Source organism: Furipterus horrens, unplaced genomic scaffold (assembly GCF_987537825.1).
Source record: "Furipterus horrens unplaced genomic scaffold, mFurHor1.1.pri manual_scaffold_2, whole genome shotgun sequence".
Lineage (NCBI taxonomy): Eukaryota > Metazoa > Chordata > Mammalia > Chiroptera > Furipteridae > Furipterus > Furipterus horrens.
Genome location: NW_028327172.1, coordinates 91,187,811 through 91,203,184, shown reverse-complemented (window position 1 = coordinate 91,203,184; position 15,374 = coordinate 91,187,811). Strand labels below are relative to the sequence as shown.

The window sequence follows — 15,374 nt, the reverse complement described above, 5'->3', positions numbered from 1 at the left end:
GTGCAGATCAACTAACAGCACTCACCTGAGCAAGATGTCAAGGTAGCCAGGATTGCTGCAGAAAAGGGTCAACTCTGGCACCCATGAGTATACAAGGGAGAGTACACATGTGTCTGTGCATAAGGGCTCACAGGTAGCAGAGTAGTCCCTTTATATACTTAAACTATTACTGGGGGCTCTTCTTGTTGTCTTTTTTAGATACCAAGCCCCTTTTAACTATCCTTCTCCTACTTCATGATATGAAATATTAGTCTTAATATGAGCCCCAATCAAATATCAAGAACAGTTAACTCTTAATCATTTATGTATAGATTTTCCAAATGAATATTTTTATTATAACAAATGTCTAATTGCAATTTTTGTTTTTCCCCTTCAGCCATTATATTTTTGAAGGTCATCCCTTTTCCACAGGTCAATGCTTAACCTCAGGAATGGTAACTATTTAAATTTTTATTAACCTAAGAAAAACCACAGGTATAGATTTCCTGCCCCTTCAGCCCCTCATCAAAGTCTCAGCACATTCCAAAGTCAAACATATATGATTATTAAATTATTATTTGTCTTAAACATCTATTGTTTTCCATTGTGAATTATGACTAGTTGACCTTCAGGATACCTGAGGTATGAGCTGTTAGCCTCCGCTTAAGTCTTCAAATGACATGACCTTAAAAGTTACCATTCTCCCACTTACAAAATGAGGAAACCAATGTATTACCTTCTCTGCCTTCAAGACAGTTCTGTCAAAAAGGAGTAAGAACTCTTAACTCTTTAGAGCCCTGCTTTAATGTACATCACATTTAGCATTAGTTTGTGGAGTAACAGACTTAATGTATTAATTTGAAACACCTTTACCATCCCACTTTATCATATGCACTCACATCACCCCACAACAAAAGACACAATAATTGTCTAAACCTCTTCTTATCAATAGTGGAATAGTTTATATTATCGCTATACAAATTTATTTAGGAACAGTGAGATTCTTCTGAATCTCAATTTTTCCTTGGATGAAGTTTTTTTTAAGTTATCATTTCTCAAATGGCTTCCTGTTACATCTCAGCACATTGGTCCACAAAGGAGACTTAAAATAATGTTTCCAGGAAGTTAACAAGGATTCCTAGCCCACATGGGAACTCTTGTGGGAGCTAGCACAGTATTTCACACTTTGGTATTTTTCAATTCTTCTCTTTTTTTAAAGAAGATAAAATGTTACAGACATGTTCAAAATTCACACCTGAGTTAAACATTTTGTTGGGAAATTCCACATTAAGGAGAGAAGAACATAATGCAAAAACAGGACAGGGCTGTATACAGGTACTTTGCCAGCATAATTGTTGCATGTTTGCTTTTGTGTTCTTCCTTCTACAGCCAGGAGAAGGGAGAGAGAATAAGATAAGAAAAAACACAGGGAAGGTGAGAAGGAACAAATGCTCCTGAACTCTGTGACAGGTGTAACAGACAGAAGAGCATCTGCAACTAGAGAAATATGCCCAGGGAACTGAGGGACTTAGCCTCCTGTAAAGAGAAAGGACTTGACTCTAGAAACGGGAACAAAGCTAAAGAGAATATTGGGTGAAACAAGATTCAGTCAGAAAACTTTGCTGAACAGACAGAACATCAAGGCTTTGGTGGAGACATCATATTCAAATCTTTTTGCATATTTTAGAAGTAGCTCAGAGATTGTGGCTAAATTCAGAGTTAAAACCATTATCTCCCTTTCTGGCAGTTTGGCACACCAGGCAAATGACTGTCCCCAGAATGAATTGGACAATCATGGTAAGATGTCCTTTCTCTGAAACATCACTACCAGTGATGCTGTCTGAAATATTTAGAACTAGAGGATGGAGTGGGGCACAGGCAAGGAAGGTCAACTTCTAGGATTGGTGTATATTTCAAGAACACTAGAAGACAACACATAGTTCAATCACAGTTTAAATCTCCAGAGGCCATTGCTCATGAAGAAAAGAGTTTAGGTTCAGTGATAGTGGGGATTCTCCTCTGCTCTTCTGAAAGGAATCTGTTCATACAGAAAAGGGATGACTCCCTTCCTTCCAATGGGGAATACAGGGCCAGGTGGAAAAGGAGAAACTTTTTGGTCTCAGTGGAGGTAGGTGGGATGATTCCATCGGTACCAAGATCTGGAAGGGAGAAAGAAACAAGTCAATGGTAAAGCTGCTAATGTGGTGATGGAAGATGGGAATGGGCAGTGACTACTAATAGGCATAGGGTTTCTTTCTGAGGTGGTAAAAATGTCCTGGAATTAGATAATAGTGACAGTTGCATGGCCTTGTGAATATACTAAAGACTACTGAATTGTACACTTTAAAATTATACATTTTATGGTATATGAATTATATCTCAAAACAAATTTTAAAATATATATTATATGGTTTTCTCTTTATTTGGGGAAGGTGGCTGAGGAGCTCCAACTTTTGGGGCTGTGCAGTGATTGGCCAATGAGAACTGGCTGCCTTGCTGAACTACCTGGGTTTGGACAAGTAGATTCATCTCTTCTGATAAGCTCAGGTCTTTAACCTATCACCTAACTTTCAAATCTCTTTTGTTCTGAATCAGGGAAGAATCTCTCAAGGCATCAGCTATGAAAATACTTTTTAGAGTAGATTCTTTGACCCAAGAGGTTACTTTCCCCCAACTGCATCCTAACTTCCCTCTCTCACTGTATCAGCCACTCTCAAAGCTCAAGTCCACATTACAGCACCCCAGAACAGGGTTACTGGCATTAAATGGAGAACTCCTAAGCCCAGTGAAGGACTTGACCCTTTCTGACAGGATTTTTTGGAAATTTCCAGCATCCCACTGAGGATGGAGATTTTGGCTTTGTTGACATGAGCTCCTTGCCAGGAATGCTCACTAGCTGAAGCGTCTCTTAAAAATCCAACTCCCTACAGATTTAGTTTAACTCTCCATTCTGTCACCTCCTTGCAATCCCATTCCCTTTTTCCAACTACATGACAGCTTTCTTTCCCAAGGTTTTGACCCAGCTTTTCACATGTCCCTTGGCCCTCCTGTAATGTCTCTGTTCTGTCCCCTTCCATCTTACCCTGAAGTGTTAAAACTGGAGGAGGAGTTCGCTGCTGCTTTGGAGTTATTTTGAGATGCAGTGGGGCTTGCATGAAGTCCTGAGCTAGGAGACGAAGGCCTGCTGTTGTTCCCAGGGGAACAGGGTGATGTTACTGAGGATAAGAAGAGGCAAAAACAAGGAAAAATAATGTGGCTGGGTCCTGCTGGGACCTTGTTGTATCGCCCTTCAAAACATATATATCCCCACAGGGATGTCACCCTCTCCCTACCCCAACTCATCTGTCCAGCTCCTGCCAGATTAGCAGCAGCACTGAGCTCCAGAGGATTTTTCCGGCATAAATGTTGTCCTCAAACTAGGCCCTGAAGAGTGGCATGGCTGGTTCTCCAAGTCTTAGACTTGTCAAACAGAAGAAGGGCAGGTGCCAAAATTATCCTATTGCAGAATACACCCTGGGCTGGGCATAGGCAGCCCCAGACCAAGAGGCAGGATGGGCAAAAGAACAAGAAACCTCAGGATGGGAACTGGGAATGACTTTCAAAGGTAATAAAAGCCCGTGAGATAAAAGGCCTGGTACCATGGTTGGTTGTGCGGTCCACAGCAATCTTTCCAGGGAAGGAACGAAGGTTGTTTTCCTGAAAGATGGCTAGAAGTGACCTTAAGGCACAAGGAAAGACCAGAAAGACTTGGAAAAAACAGGTGTGTACAGGCAAGGATGAATGCCAGATATGTGGCACAGCTTCTGTGCCCTGAAGAACAGACTGAAGGTCACCCCAAATATTCCTTGGGTAAGTTCCAGCAAAGCAGAACTAAAGATCATAAGTGATCATTTGCTGCTCTTGTTATGTTTATGCAAATGAACAGGATAAATTAAAAATGGACTTAATGTAGTCCCTTTAAAGACAAGGAGGGTAACCTTAGGGAGAAAAATTATTATTCAAGGAAAATCACAATGATCAGTAGTAGAGTATAAAACAGGGCAACTAACCGTCTTAAAAGTTTCTTCTCCAGATTTAGAGACTTGTTTGCGGGTTATGTTACATAAATTAACACGTGTTTTTTGTTTTCAAAGGACATAAGCCTATGATCGCATTACCTGAGTGATTATCTGTACGCATAAGCCTCACTTAATCCTCTCTGCAGCGCTGCCTCCTGAGACTCAACGGTTTGGCTGAACTAAATGGCTGGGTTGGGGAAGAATGGAGTGGTCTGTGGGCTTCACTTTAAAAGGGGTTTCTCTTTTCTATCCTAATGGCTTGGACAGAAAAGGCCCAGAGGTCTGAGAGGGGGAAAAACCTAAACTATTTACCTCAGCCCAAACTAAGTATAATGGGCAAAAGGGTTCTGGACAGGCGAGATGTGCCTAGCACACCTTCTTACAAAGAAACTTTTTTTTTTCCCTAATATGGAACATTGAAAAATTAATCCCTGCCTTTTGTCATCTAGTAGTTATGGATTGAATGATGTCTTTTAACCCTTTTCGCCAAATCTGTTGCCCTCAGAACACAACAAGGACACCAGCCTGTTGAACCAAGCACGCCGTTGACCGGAGGCAGCCAACTGACCTGGAGTCTGCACGATCCTTCCCCATGTGGGAAGGCCACCCTCCCCTCCACACCCCCACTCTTATTAGGGTTTTCTGGACCCAAGGGTAGGTAGGACGACGACCATGTTCAGCTTGAAGCAGCTAGAGGAGCTTGAGACCTTCGCCCATTGTCCTTTACAAGATTACAAAGGGTCCTAATATTTGAGAGGGGGGGGATAGTTAATTTTTAGGAACCAGGGGTATGGACTTGGGGGGGATTGCTGGGGGAGGGGGGTGCTGGGGGGAGGGGAACAAGGGGGAGAAAATTGGAACTGTTGTAACAATATAATCAATAAAAAACATTAAAAAAATAAAAAAATAAAAAAAAAACAAAACAAAAAAAAAACAAAAAAAAGAAACCTCAGGATGGAAGATAATAGGAAAGAAAGAAAAGTGCATAGGTAAGAAAAGAGAGGCTGAAAGCACAAATAAAGATTGTCAGCCTCTCTAGTGTTCTCATCCCCCCCCCCCCCCACAAAAAAAGGTCCATGGTCTTCTAGAAAAAGCACAACAAGGAATGAGGAGACCCAAGTCAAGGTCCCAGGCTAAGCAGCTCTGTGGCCTGTGGTAACTGGCTTCACTTCCCTGAAACTCATTTTTGTCCTCTGTACAGTGGCAAATTTGCATTAAACTGAGCTCTTGTATCTGAGTTTTCCAAACAACATTACATGGATAAAAGGCCATATATTTTACCATCCAAATCAAGATATTTTGAAGAGTAGAAAGGATAATTATGTCAGGACAAGAGGCAGACTCTAGGATTATCCTGGGCGCATCCAGACATATGATCATCCCATTTAGCTTTTTGAAATGCTATAGGTATTTTTTTGAAAAGTAGAATTCTATAGAAAATTGGTTTGGAAAACCATCCCTTCCTTTAGCCTTTCATGCATCTTCTTTAGGAATATATAATGTACCTGAGTGCTGAGAAGTGCTACAATCAAAACAAAACAAAAATACTTATTTAAACTTTGCTTACTCAGCATTTCCTAAACTTACTTGATCACGGAACCCTTTTTCTCCAAAGAAGACTTTAATATCTTTTGAAATACATTTAGGGACATAGGTAGGTACCTCTCAGTTCTAATATCCCATTATTTAAAGGAATTCTAATGTAATTCAAAAACTTCATTTTAAAGCTCACCTGTTCCAGGCATGGTGCTATGGACAGGAGGTATGGAGAGGGGGCCCAGAGACCCAGAGGGAGAGACCTGAAAAGTAACAGAAGCTTGTAAATGTCCATTTCCACTTCATTTTCCAACCTTTGATGCTTCTCCCAGGATGCTGGGTCCCAGACTCTGCAGAGGCAAGGTCTTAGCTTCCTTGATAATTTTCTACAAACCTACATCCTGTCTCATTTAATAGAAATGCCTCTGGACCACGTACAACATCCAGCTCCAGCTCTATCCTGCTCCCACAGCTCCCTGCTGCTGACACCTGGCTCTGCCCATCCTGCTATGTATCCCCTAGCAAGGTTTCTTTGGCACTGCCAGGCCAAAGCTGGGCTTGAGTGCTCTAGCAATGAAAGGAGCACACATCCTTAGACTGCTGTAGCAGACACTGTTTTACAGTCCTCATTTCTTCCTTGGTAAAAGACTTTTGCTTCTGCTCAGGGTAGCAGAGCACCAGTCCTAACAACCCTGTCTCAAGCTTCCTGGCCTCATGAATAATTGGCCCATTAACTCTCCAGAGATAGCTGAAGGTGTTGAACTTTGGTTTCTGAAGATTTTGTTTTGCCCTGGAGACCTCACAGCTTCATCAGTCGGAGATTTGGAAGAAACCTAAGATAATCTAGTTTAACCTCCCATGAAGTTCAGGCATCTCTCTCTCAGTATTACTATCCTAGAACCTAGAAAAAGATGAAATATAAAGAACGGACTTTGGAGCCCAACAAATCTGGGGTAAGACCTGGCTCTACCACTAACTGTATGACTTTGGGCAAGTAACCTAATCCCATTGAGATTTGGCTTTCTCATCTGTGAAGCAGTACTAATACTTCCTTTATAGTTTCTTTTAATTAAGATTTAATGATATAATGTTCATAGAGCTTCCAACTCAATACCTGGCACAGTGCCAGACTTGTTAAATATTAGTTCCCTTCATTCCTGAAAGAAGCTATTAGCTGCCATGTCTCTAGAAGCTGTCCACATTTTCATTTGAACTGAAATCTTCATACATTCTCTCCCCTCATTCTTCTCATGCTGACGGGGGAAACGCTGATGAATTTTTTTTATCCTCACCCAAGGATATGTTTTCCTCTCTCTCTCTCTCTCTCTCTCTCTCTCTCTCTCTCTCTATATATATATATATATATATATATAATATATATGTGTGTGTGTGTGTGTGTGTGTGTATGTATATATATGGTTCCCCCTTTTTAGTTTTTTATTTAAATGGTAGCATTCTGTACACACTGGTCTGCACCATTTGCTTTTTTCTTTTCTGCTGAATGGTATATTTTGGGGATTATTTCATATCAGAAGCAGAAAAAACTGTCCCAATCGCAAGGAGACTGTCCCAGTGACACCTGTGGAAAAGACAGGATCAGAACATTTTCTCTATCTGCTTTTTTCATAACGCACAAGTAGTATTTGTATAATGTCTTCCCCTCCCCACTACACTGTGGACTTCATGAGGGCACATTGATGCCCGTGTGGTTCACTGTTACACCGTCAGTGATTACCATAGTGCCTGAAGCTTTGCAGGTGTTCAGCAAGTATGTGTTGAATAAATGATGAGAATGAGCCAGGCTCCTTCACAGTTCCTTCGTACCTTCACCACTTTTCTCCATGCTGGTGTCTTTGGTTGGGATTGAACCAAAGCAAAAACCTATCTCCCATCTTCTGTAAACAAAGCGCCTCTTAGGCATAAGACCTGGGTTCTGGGGATTCAGCTCTAATTTTAGCAAGCCCAAATAAATCTGCTGCTTCCACAGTAACTGATGATGCCAGTGACTGTCTGTGCTTTTCAAAGATATCTTAGTCTGCTGGCAAGAATTTAGTAACTTCTGTTTTAGTAACTTCTCTGTTCTCAGAGCCAACTCCCCCAGAGCCATCTGCAGAAAGTCCCTTCAGCTCCCTCTCCCCTTATCCCCTTAAAAACCCCTGCCTTGTTGCTGTTTGGGGCTGACACCTTTTTGGTCTCAGCCCATCTGCTTGCAGCTAGCCAGAGAAGTCTTTTAAATTCATTGCCTGCCATTGCCTTGTTCTCTTGTCGTTTCTCCTCTCATTCTGCCAAACCTAACAGCATCATATTTAAAGATTCCAATATTCTTGTGATGTGGTCCAGTTTCCTTAACATGGCCTCCAACATCCTACATCCTCTAGCCCCCATCTACCACTCCAGCCTCATCACTCACATTCCCTCACACTCCCCATGTTTCAGACCATTCAAGCCTTCTATGCTTCCTCTCCCCACCACCTCAGCCTCAGGGCCTTTGTGCACACTGTATTCTTTGCCTAGGATATTTTCCCCTATATTCTCTCCTCTCTCTCCTCCCAGCTCAGACCTTTTCCCCATTGATATTCACTCATTCTTCTGCTTCCAGTTTGAACATCACTCCTCAAAGAAGCTCTGACACCCTGGACAAAGTTTGGTCCCTGGAATACCCATACATCTTCTCTGAAGGCTTAAGCACAGATAGCATTTGTTTATGTCTGTTTTTCCCTGCTGGACTGTAAGCAGGGATCACAGGTGTCCTCTACTTCACTGTATCCCTGTGCCAAACATATGGTGTGTGCTTAAGAAATATTTAAGAAAGAAGTAGTGAATGAATATCTCATTGCCTCCAACTTAAAATTTTAATGGGTTCTCATTGTTTTTAGAGTATTTTGATATCATGGCACATCATGATCTGGCCCTCATCAATCTCTATCTTTTTTCCAAACTGAGCTCCAGCCAGACTGAAATGCTATGATCCCCCAAAGGCATTAGATTGTCTTAGAATCCCATGCCTCCTCACAGACCATTCCTTCTGCCCTCAATGCTAATTTTCATGCTAATTTATATGTTCTTCAAATAAAATAGTGTCAGCCCTCTCAGACCCAATTTGGGTTCTTCATCTGGGTTCTTGTAGCACTCCTAAAGAGCTCCTCACACCTACTTTACCCCTTACATCTATTTCATTGCAATTGCAATTTCTTGCCTTTTCTGCTTTTCCTTCTCAGTTTCTTCCCCTGATCCTCTTCTTTTGCCAGTCCCTCAAATGCTAGTGTTCTACAGGGTTGAGACCTGGACTTTCCTTTTTGCTTCCTCTGTACAGACTCTACAGGTGAGCTCCTCTTCACCCAGGATTTCAACTTCCATCTGTATGTTTATGACTCCCTGATCCATATATATATCTCAGCCTTCTCTCCTATCCTCTAGATCCATAATCCTAAGTGATCATGGACATTGTCATTTGGGTGTTCCACAGGCCCCACTGAACATCTAATAATGGAAAGAACTGCAACTATCACTTTTTCAATTCCAAAACTAGCTCCTCTCCTGTGTTTGCTCATTCTATCCATGGCATCATCATCTACCCAAATCAGCCCAGCCTGAATTCTGATAGTCATCTCTGAGTGTTCGCTTTCCTTCATCCCTCTCCATGTCTCCACCCAATTTTCAGTTTATTAGCCAACATCTAATAATTATACCTTCTAATTATGTCCTGAATCTTTCCCATCCCCCTCATTCTTACCACTTGGTTTTGCTTCAGCCCTCATTTCTCTACTTGATAACTACAATCAAATCCTAACTGTTCTCCCAGGCTGTCAAACCACCTATTTATACTGAAGTTGGACTGATCATTCTAAAAAGCAAATATGATCATGCCAGTGACCTGCTTAAAAATTTTTCAATGACTCCTCCAAGCCTTGATTTTTTCTTTTTAGCATTGCGCACGGTCCCTTCAGTCTGGCCTTTGCTGATCTCTCCATCCTCACTTTTCAACATTCCTCCACATGGAACCACCTGCAGTTCTGTGAATACTCCTTGATCTGTACCACTCTTCTCACATTTTCCGCTGTGAAAACTCCACCTCCCCACTTACTTGTCTCTTTACTCCTTTTGCCTTTTACACTTAGCCCAGGTATTATTTATCTCCTTGGAGAAGCCCTTCTAACCATTACCTCCCAAGGCTTTGTTAGCTGTGACTACTAAATTCTCCTAAAGAAATTATTATGTTGTTTATCATTTGTTTATTTGCCTATCTCCCTTGCTAGGCAATGAAGTCCTCTTGGAGAGGGGACAAATACTACTTATTTGTGCATCCCAGGAATCTGCACAAAAACCAATATGTAGTAGATAGTCAATAAATGTTTGGTGAAAGAATTAACAATGGTGTAGCTTTATCTCCCACCCTGGACAAGGCTGAATTTTGTTTATCCTTAATGCTAAAAGACTCAATTATCCTCAATCCCCTTAACCTTCAACCATCACCATCCACAAGGATGGAGAAGAAAGTTCCCACCCCCACCCTTTAGGCACCATCTCTCTCCTGGATAGAGAAGATATTTTCTACTCTCCAGGTCTGCCTGAAGTCCAAGTTATTCCGAGCCCTAACTTCTTCCCTGACCACCAGAATTATAGGTACAACTATCTACTGGACACTTCCTTGAATGCCTAAGAGTCATGTCCAACTTAATATGACAATTCAAAATTTTTAGTTTTTCCTTTCAAACCTGTTCCTCCTGAGTCTTCTTCGTCTCTCTCTCTCTCTCTCTCTCTCTCTCTCTCTCTATATATATATATATATATATATATATATATTACAGCACCTTCCAACCAAAACCCTTGATGTCATCTTTACCTCATTTCTTATACTCCACATCTGAGCTAAAAGCACATCTTACTGGCTCCACAGTTGAAGTATATTCAGAATCCAACCACTTCTCCTCACCACCATGGCTACTACCCTAGTCCAAGCCTCCACCACTTAGCCTGATTACTGTAATTCTCTTAGCCAGCCTCCTGTTTCCACACAGATCATTTTCTGCACAGCAGATCATGTCAGCCAGCTCAGGCTTCTCCACTGGCTTATCTCATACAAACTAAAAGCCAGGGTCCTTTCAATGGCCTCCAAGACCTTGGGTAGTCTGCTTCCTGTTATTTCTCTTACTTTATTTCCTACTTCTGGCCTTCTTCCTTGCTGTGCTCCAGCTACACTGGCTTTCTTTTCTCCTTTCTTTCTTTCTTTCTTTCTTTCTTTCTTTCTTTCTTTCTTTCTTTCTTTCTTTCTTTCTTTCAACAACAGGGAGAGAAAGGAAAACACATCTCTAATGTGATATTTTTATTTCAATACAATAAAATCTCCTTTTCATCACTCTGTAACACATTGAACTTCTGTTTTGACTTATTTATGTGTATCCCTAGGAAATTCTTCCTGTCAGTCATCTGCCTCCCATCACTGACTTCCTTTAAACTGGTTCACACAGCATGAAGCTGTTTGCTCATCTCTGCTTCACCCTTGACATTTCCAAATTTCTATTTCACTTTATTTGTTCTGGAGGATGGAAGTCTGAGATCATGGTTGGGTTCTGATGAGGGCTCTCTTATAGGCTGCAGACTGGCCCCAACTTCTTCCAGTATCCTCACATAGCAGAAAGAGAATGGGCTAGCTCTCTTCCTCCACTTATGTAGACACTAATTCCCTCTACACTGGCATTCTTGCTGTTCCTCTAATATGCCAGGTAGTCTCATTTACTGGTCCCTCTGCCTTTGAGATATTTCTCTTTCTTTGAGATATTTCTTTTTCAACACTCACATCTCTGCTCAAATGTCACTTTATCAGAGAAGTCCTTTCTGACCTCTCTATTAAAAACCATCTCCCCACTGTAACTTTCTATCTCCTTACCCTTCTTTATTTTTTTATATTAGATACTTAATATATAGCATCTATTTGCTGACTTATTTACTTCATGTACCCATCAACCCCAAACCCCCATCTTCCCCAGGATGAAGACCTTTTTCCAGACATCATCTCCCCCAGTAATTGGCAGGCAGCTTGTTTCCTGGGCACTCACCAGACAGGAAGTATAGATGGGTGATTTGATGGGTGTGGTTACAGGACAATTGATTCGCTTCTCCTTTTGGCGTCGGTTGCAGAACCAAACCCTTACCACCTCCTTCTCCATAGACAGCTGCTCTGCAATCATGGATATCTCCTCTGAGCTAGGTTTGGGGTTCTACAGAGACAGGAAGAGGAGAGGGTGGTCAGGAGAAGAAAGAAACAGGGTCAAGAATTGGGAGTGAGGGACAGATGTTCCAAGGAAATAGGATAGAAAACTAGATGGATTAAAAGCTGTAGAATCAGACCCAGGATTGAATACTGGCTTATCACTTACTGTGTGTCCTTAAGTAATTTTCTTAACCTCTCTGAGCCTCAGTCTTATAATTAAGAAATGAGAATAACAATGCCTACCATAAAAGATTATTGTGAGGATTAAATGAGAAAATGTGTGTAAACTGCCAAATCCAGGGCCTGACATAGGTTCTCTTTTCTTACTCCTTCCTTGAGGAGAAGTTCTGAAAAGAAGGATTCATAGGTGAGTTACGTGGGGACAAGAAGAATCCCCTGAACCCATGCTCTCCTCTGTGTTCTTTCCTCATAATCTGGTGTAGTGAACCACTCCTCGTGGTTTAGGGAATTGTGGCCCCGGCCTGAGCATGACTGCTGCCAGCATTCTGGTTGTGCCTGTCTTTAAGCCTCAACATAAGGCTGCGCGGGAGACATAACTGAAAGCCACTCAGAGGGTTTCCGTGGGAATTGGATTTAAAAAATACTTATTATGCTTTAGAACTTGCTCTGCTTTCTTTATCATTGATGTAACATAAACAATCTCTAGCAAGAAATCTATGAAACCTTCACCTAATGCCAGTGTGGCGTCAAGATGTTTGATAGACCCTGACTAACACAGACTAGTCACTGTACCCTCTGTACTGGTACATGTAATCTGTTACTGTCAACTGTAACCCTAACACCTCCAAACTATTGATGATTCATGGATCTTGACCTTGTATCTCTCATGTGTATCCTCCTCAATAAAAGGCATGAGGGAAGAAGGTCTAATCGCTGTTCTTCACTAGAGAGCAGTCACCTTCCTTCCCCCAGACATAATAAAGTGTCCTGGGTAAAAGTTTGTTCATCGGTCATAATAAAGTGTCCTAGGTAAGAGTTTGTTCCGCCGAGGTCATGAAGCCTCTGCTAGATAGAGTGACTTCCAACCGAGCCTAGGTTGTGGGAGGCACATCCGCCTCAATCTGGTATATTTCTCTTGTGGCATTGCTTCCTGTCCTACCTCAGACTAGAAAACGATAAAGCTAAAATACGTGAATCCATGAAGACTGTGGAAGTACATATCACTCTCTTGTTCTGACCCCTCCCACACCTACCTAACCTTTGATCGCAGCCCTTTGTCCTCCCTCCTACACCTTCCCTTACTGTCATTGCTCTGAGAAACCGTATCAGAAGGAAAAACCAGCTCTTGTCATGCTTTCAGCACTATGTAGCCATCCAATCCTTGAACCAGATGCACTGCAGACCCTGCTGGAGGGGCAGCGGTTCTGGAGGCCTGGGGACTGCAAGGTTGAAGTAGGCCACAGGTACTTTCTTTAGGGGCCTGTACGGTAGATCTGCAGGCTCTGGAGGTTGGTACCTAAGGGATCCTGATTAGAAGCTGTTTAGACCATTCCTGATTTTCCTTCTTCTTTTCCCCAGCTCCCATGGGGGCAGATAGTTGATATTATTAGCTCCCACGTACAGGCTCAAGAATATACTTTTGCTACAAGTTTAAGAAAATGTTGTATAATACAATTATATGTACATGGAAAAAGAAATAGAAGGTACATTTAGATGGCATTTAATGATGATTGTTTTCTTTCTACATCCCTGTATTTTCCTAATTGTTTACAATAAGCATTTATTACATTTATAATTTGAAAAATACAAAGCAATGCATAGAAAATAAATAATTTATATACAATACCCTGGCGGTGCTCCCTTTTCTTTAACTGGATATAGATTTACACTCTCTTCTGAGACACTATATCCCATTCTTTCAATCTTCCAGTGAGAGGGACCATGGGCCCCAAATAGATGTCAAGGTAAGAAGGGGAAGAAGTTCCTGGAACTTGAGATAAAGGGCAGACTTTCACTCAGGCACCTGAGTGACTGCAGAGCGAGTGTGTCTTTACTTTCTGACTCCTTCCCAGAGCAGGTATATGGTGCTGAAGGGTTGATGCCAAGGGCCTTGTATGTGCCTGCTCATCCACCCAAGTTGGCCCACTGCTCCCACCTAGAGGAGCCACTCACATCTTGAAATCTCTTCTCCAGAGTCAGGCGAATGTTGGTCTCAATGCTGGTGCGTTTCTTCCTCTTCCTACCAAACACCTCGTTGAGGTTTGGGTAGGAGCTGGGGGTGCTCACTGAGGGGTCTGATGGAGAAGATTCTGTTGGAAGGTGAAAGAGCAGAGGAAGCTCAAAGAAGGGAATAGACAGCTGATCCCATCTTAATGGACCTGAGATCCAGCAACTCTTCTGGGTGAATTATACAGCGTATTATCAGGACTAGGCCCCTCTTCCCAACCAGAGGAACCAGACAGACCAAAAATACTGCTTATCCTAATGGCTTCAGACAAAGACCCTTCATGACTTTCACAGCAGTGCCTCCAGCACGTGCAGCCATGGTTTAGGGACACCCAAACATCATCCTAGCATGTGTGTGGATGAGTGGGCATAGGCAGAGCTTCTGCCAGTAACACTCCTGAGTCTGTGTTTTGTAACAGGGGTCCCCCACCCTCCAGGCCCAGAACTGGTACCGGTCTGGGCCTATTAGGAACAGGGCTGAGCAACAGGAGGTGAAATGGAATGTAATGGGCTTGAATCATCCCCAAACCGTCTCCCTCCCCTGTCCGTGGAAAAATTGTCTTCCATAAAGCCAGTCTCTGGTGCCAAAAAGGTTGGGGACCACTGTTTTGTAAGTATGCCCGAACACCAAATACAATGTACATTGGCACTTTGAGCTAAAAGCAATGGCACTTGGTGGTAGAACGTTGCTATTGAAGCCATTTTTTTTTCCAATGTAAGTGTTGGAGCTAAGGCTGTTTGATCAATAGGCAGGAATATCCCTTAGGGAGGATTCAGGTGTCATATGTTAGATCACACTAGAAATTAGCTATAAGGTCCTTTCCCAAAGATCCTAAGATCCTTTGATCATATCTCTCACTTTAATACTTTTTTTTTTTTAATCCTCACCCAATGATACATTCACTGATGGAGGGTGTGGTAGAGAGAGGGAGGGAGAGAGGGAGAAACAAAGAGAAAGAGAGATTAAACAGTTGCTTCCTATATTTACCCCCACCGGGGTGATCAAACCTGCAACCTAGGTATCTGCCCCAACTGGGAAATTGAACCCACAACTTTTTGGTGTACAGAAACACACTCCAACCAACTGAGCCAGTAGCCGGGGTTTCGAAGCTTCAATAAAAGCTGCGAAAGGGACAGCCTGTGGAAAGGAGCTTCCTTGACCCCTCCTATGTTTCCATGTGGAGGGACTTCTGAGAGGGTAATATCCCTGGATGTCCCCCACAATTTCCACAGTAACCACTATTTCATACATATTTACTGAATAGAGCCCAGCCCTGGCACTGGTTCTGCTCTTCACTTCTCAGCTATACCAGTGGTTCTCAATTAGTGGTGATTTTGTATCACCACAACTCCCCCAGGGGTATTTGGCAATGTCTGGAGACATTTTCAGGTATCTCAACTGA

The 15,374-nt window shown here is 42.2% G+C and overlaps 1 protein-coding gene across 15 annotated transcripts in view; it reads right to left on the bottom strand.

Moving 5' to 3' along the window:
* The window catches only part of POU2F3 (POU class 2 homeobox 3), a 111,201-nt gene that overhangs the window by 3,555 nt on the left and 92,272 nt on the right, over positions 1 to 15,374 (bottom strand). For 13 of the 15 annotated variants that reach the window (XM_090266121.1, XM_090266122.1, XM_090266129.1 and 10 more), the window contains 5 exons: positions 13,918 to 14,054; positions 11,630 to 11,791; positions 5,770 to 5,836; positions 3,062 to 3,194; positions 2,023 to 2,138 (listed from right to left, as the gene is read on the bottom strand). In XM_090266121.1, the coding sequence (XP_090122247.1) occupies positions 2,099 to 2,138; positions 3,062 to 3,194; positions 5,770 to 5,836; positions 11,630 to 11,791; positions 13,918 to 14,054 (539 nt within the window). In that variant the 3' untranslated portion in view covers positions 2,023 to 2,098. Of the gene's footprint in view, positions 1 to 1,867; positions 2,139 to 3,061; positions 3,195 to 5,769; positions 5,837 to 11,629; positions 11,792 to 13,917; positions 14,055 to 15,374 lie in introns of those variants that run through there. The other 2 variants (XM_090266135.1, XM_090266130.1) reach the window with 2 other exon arrangements.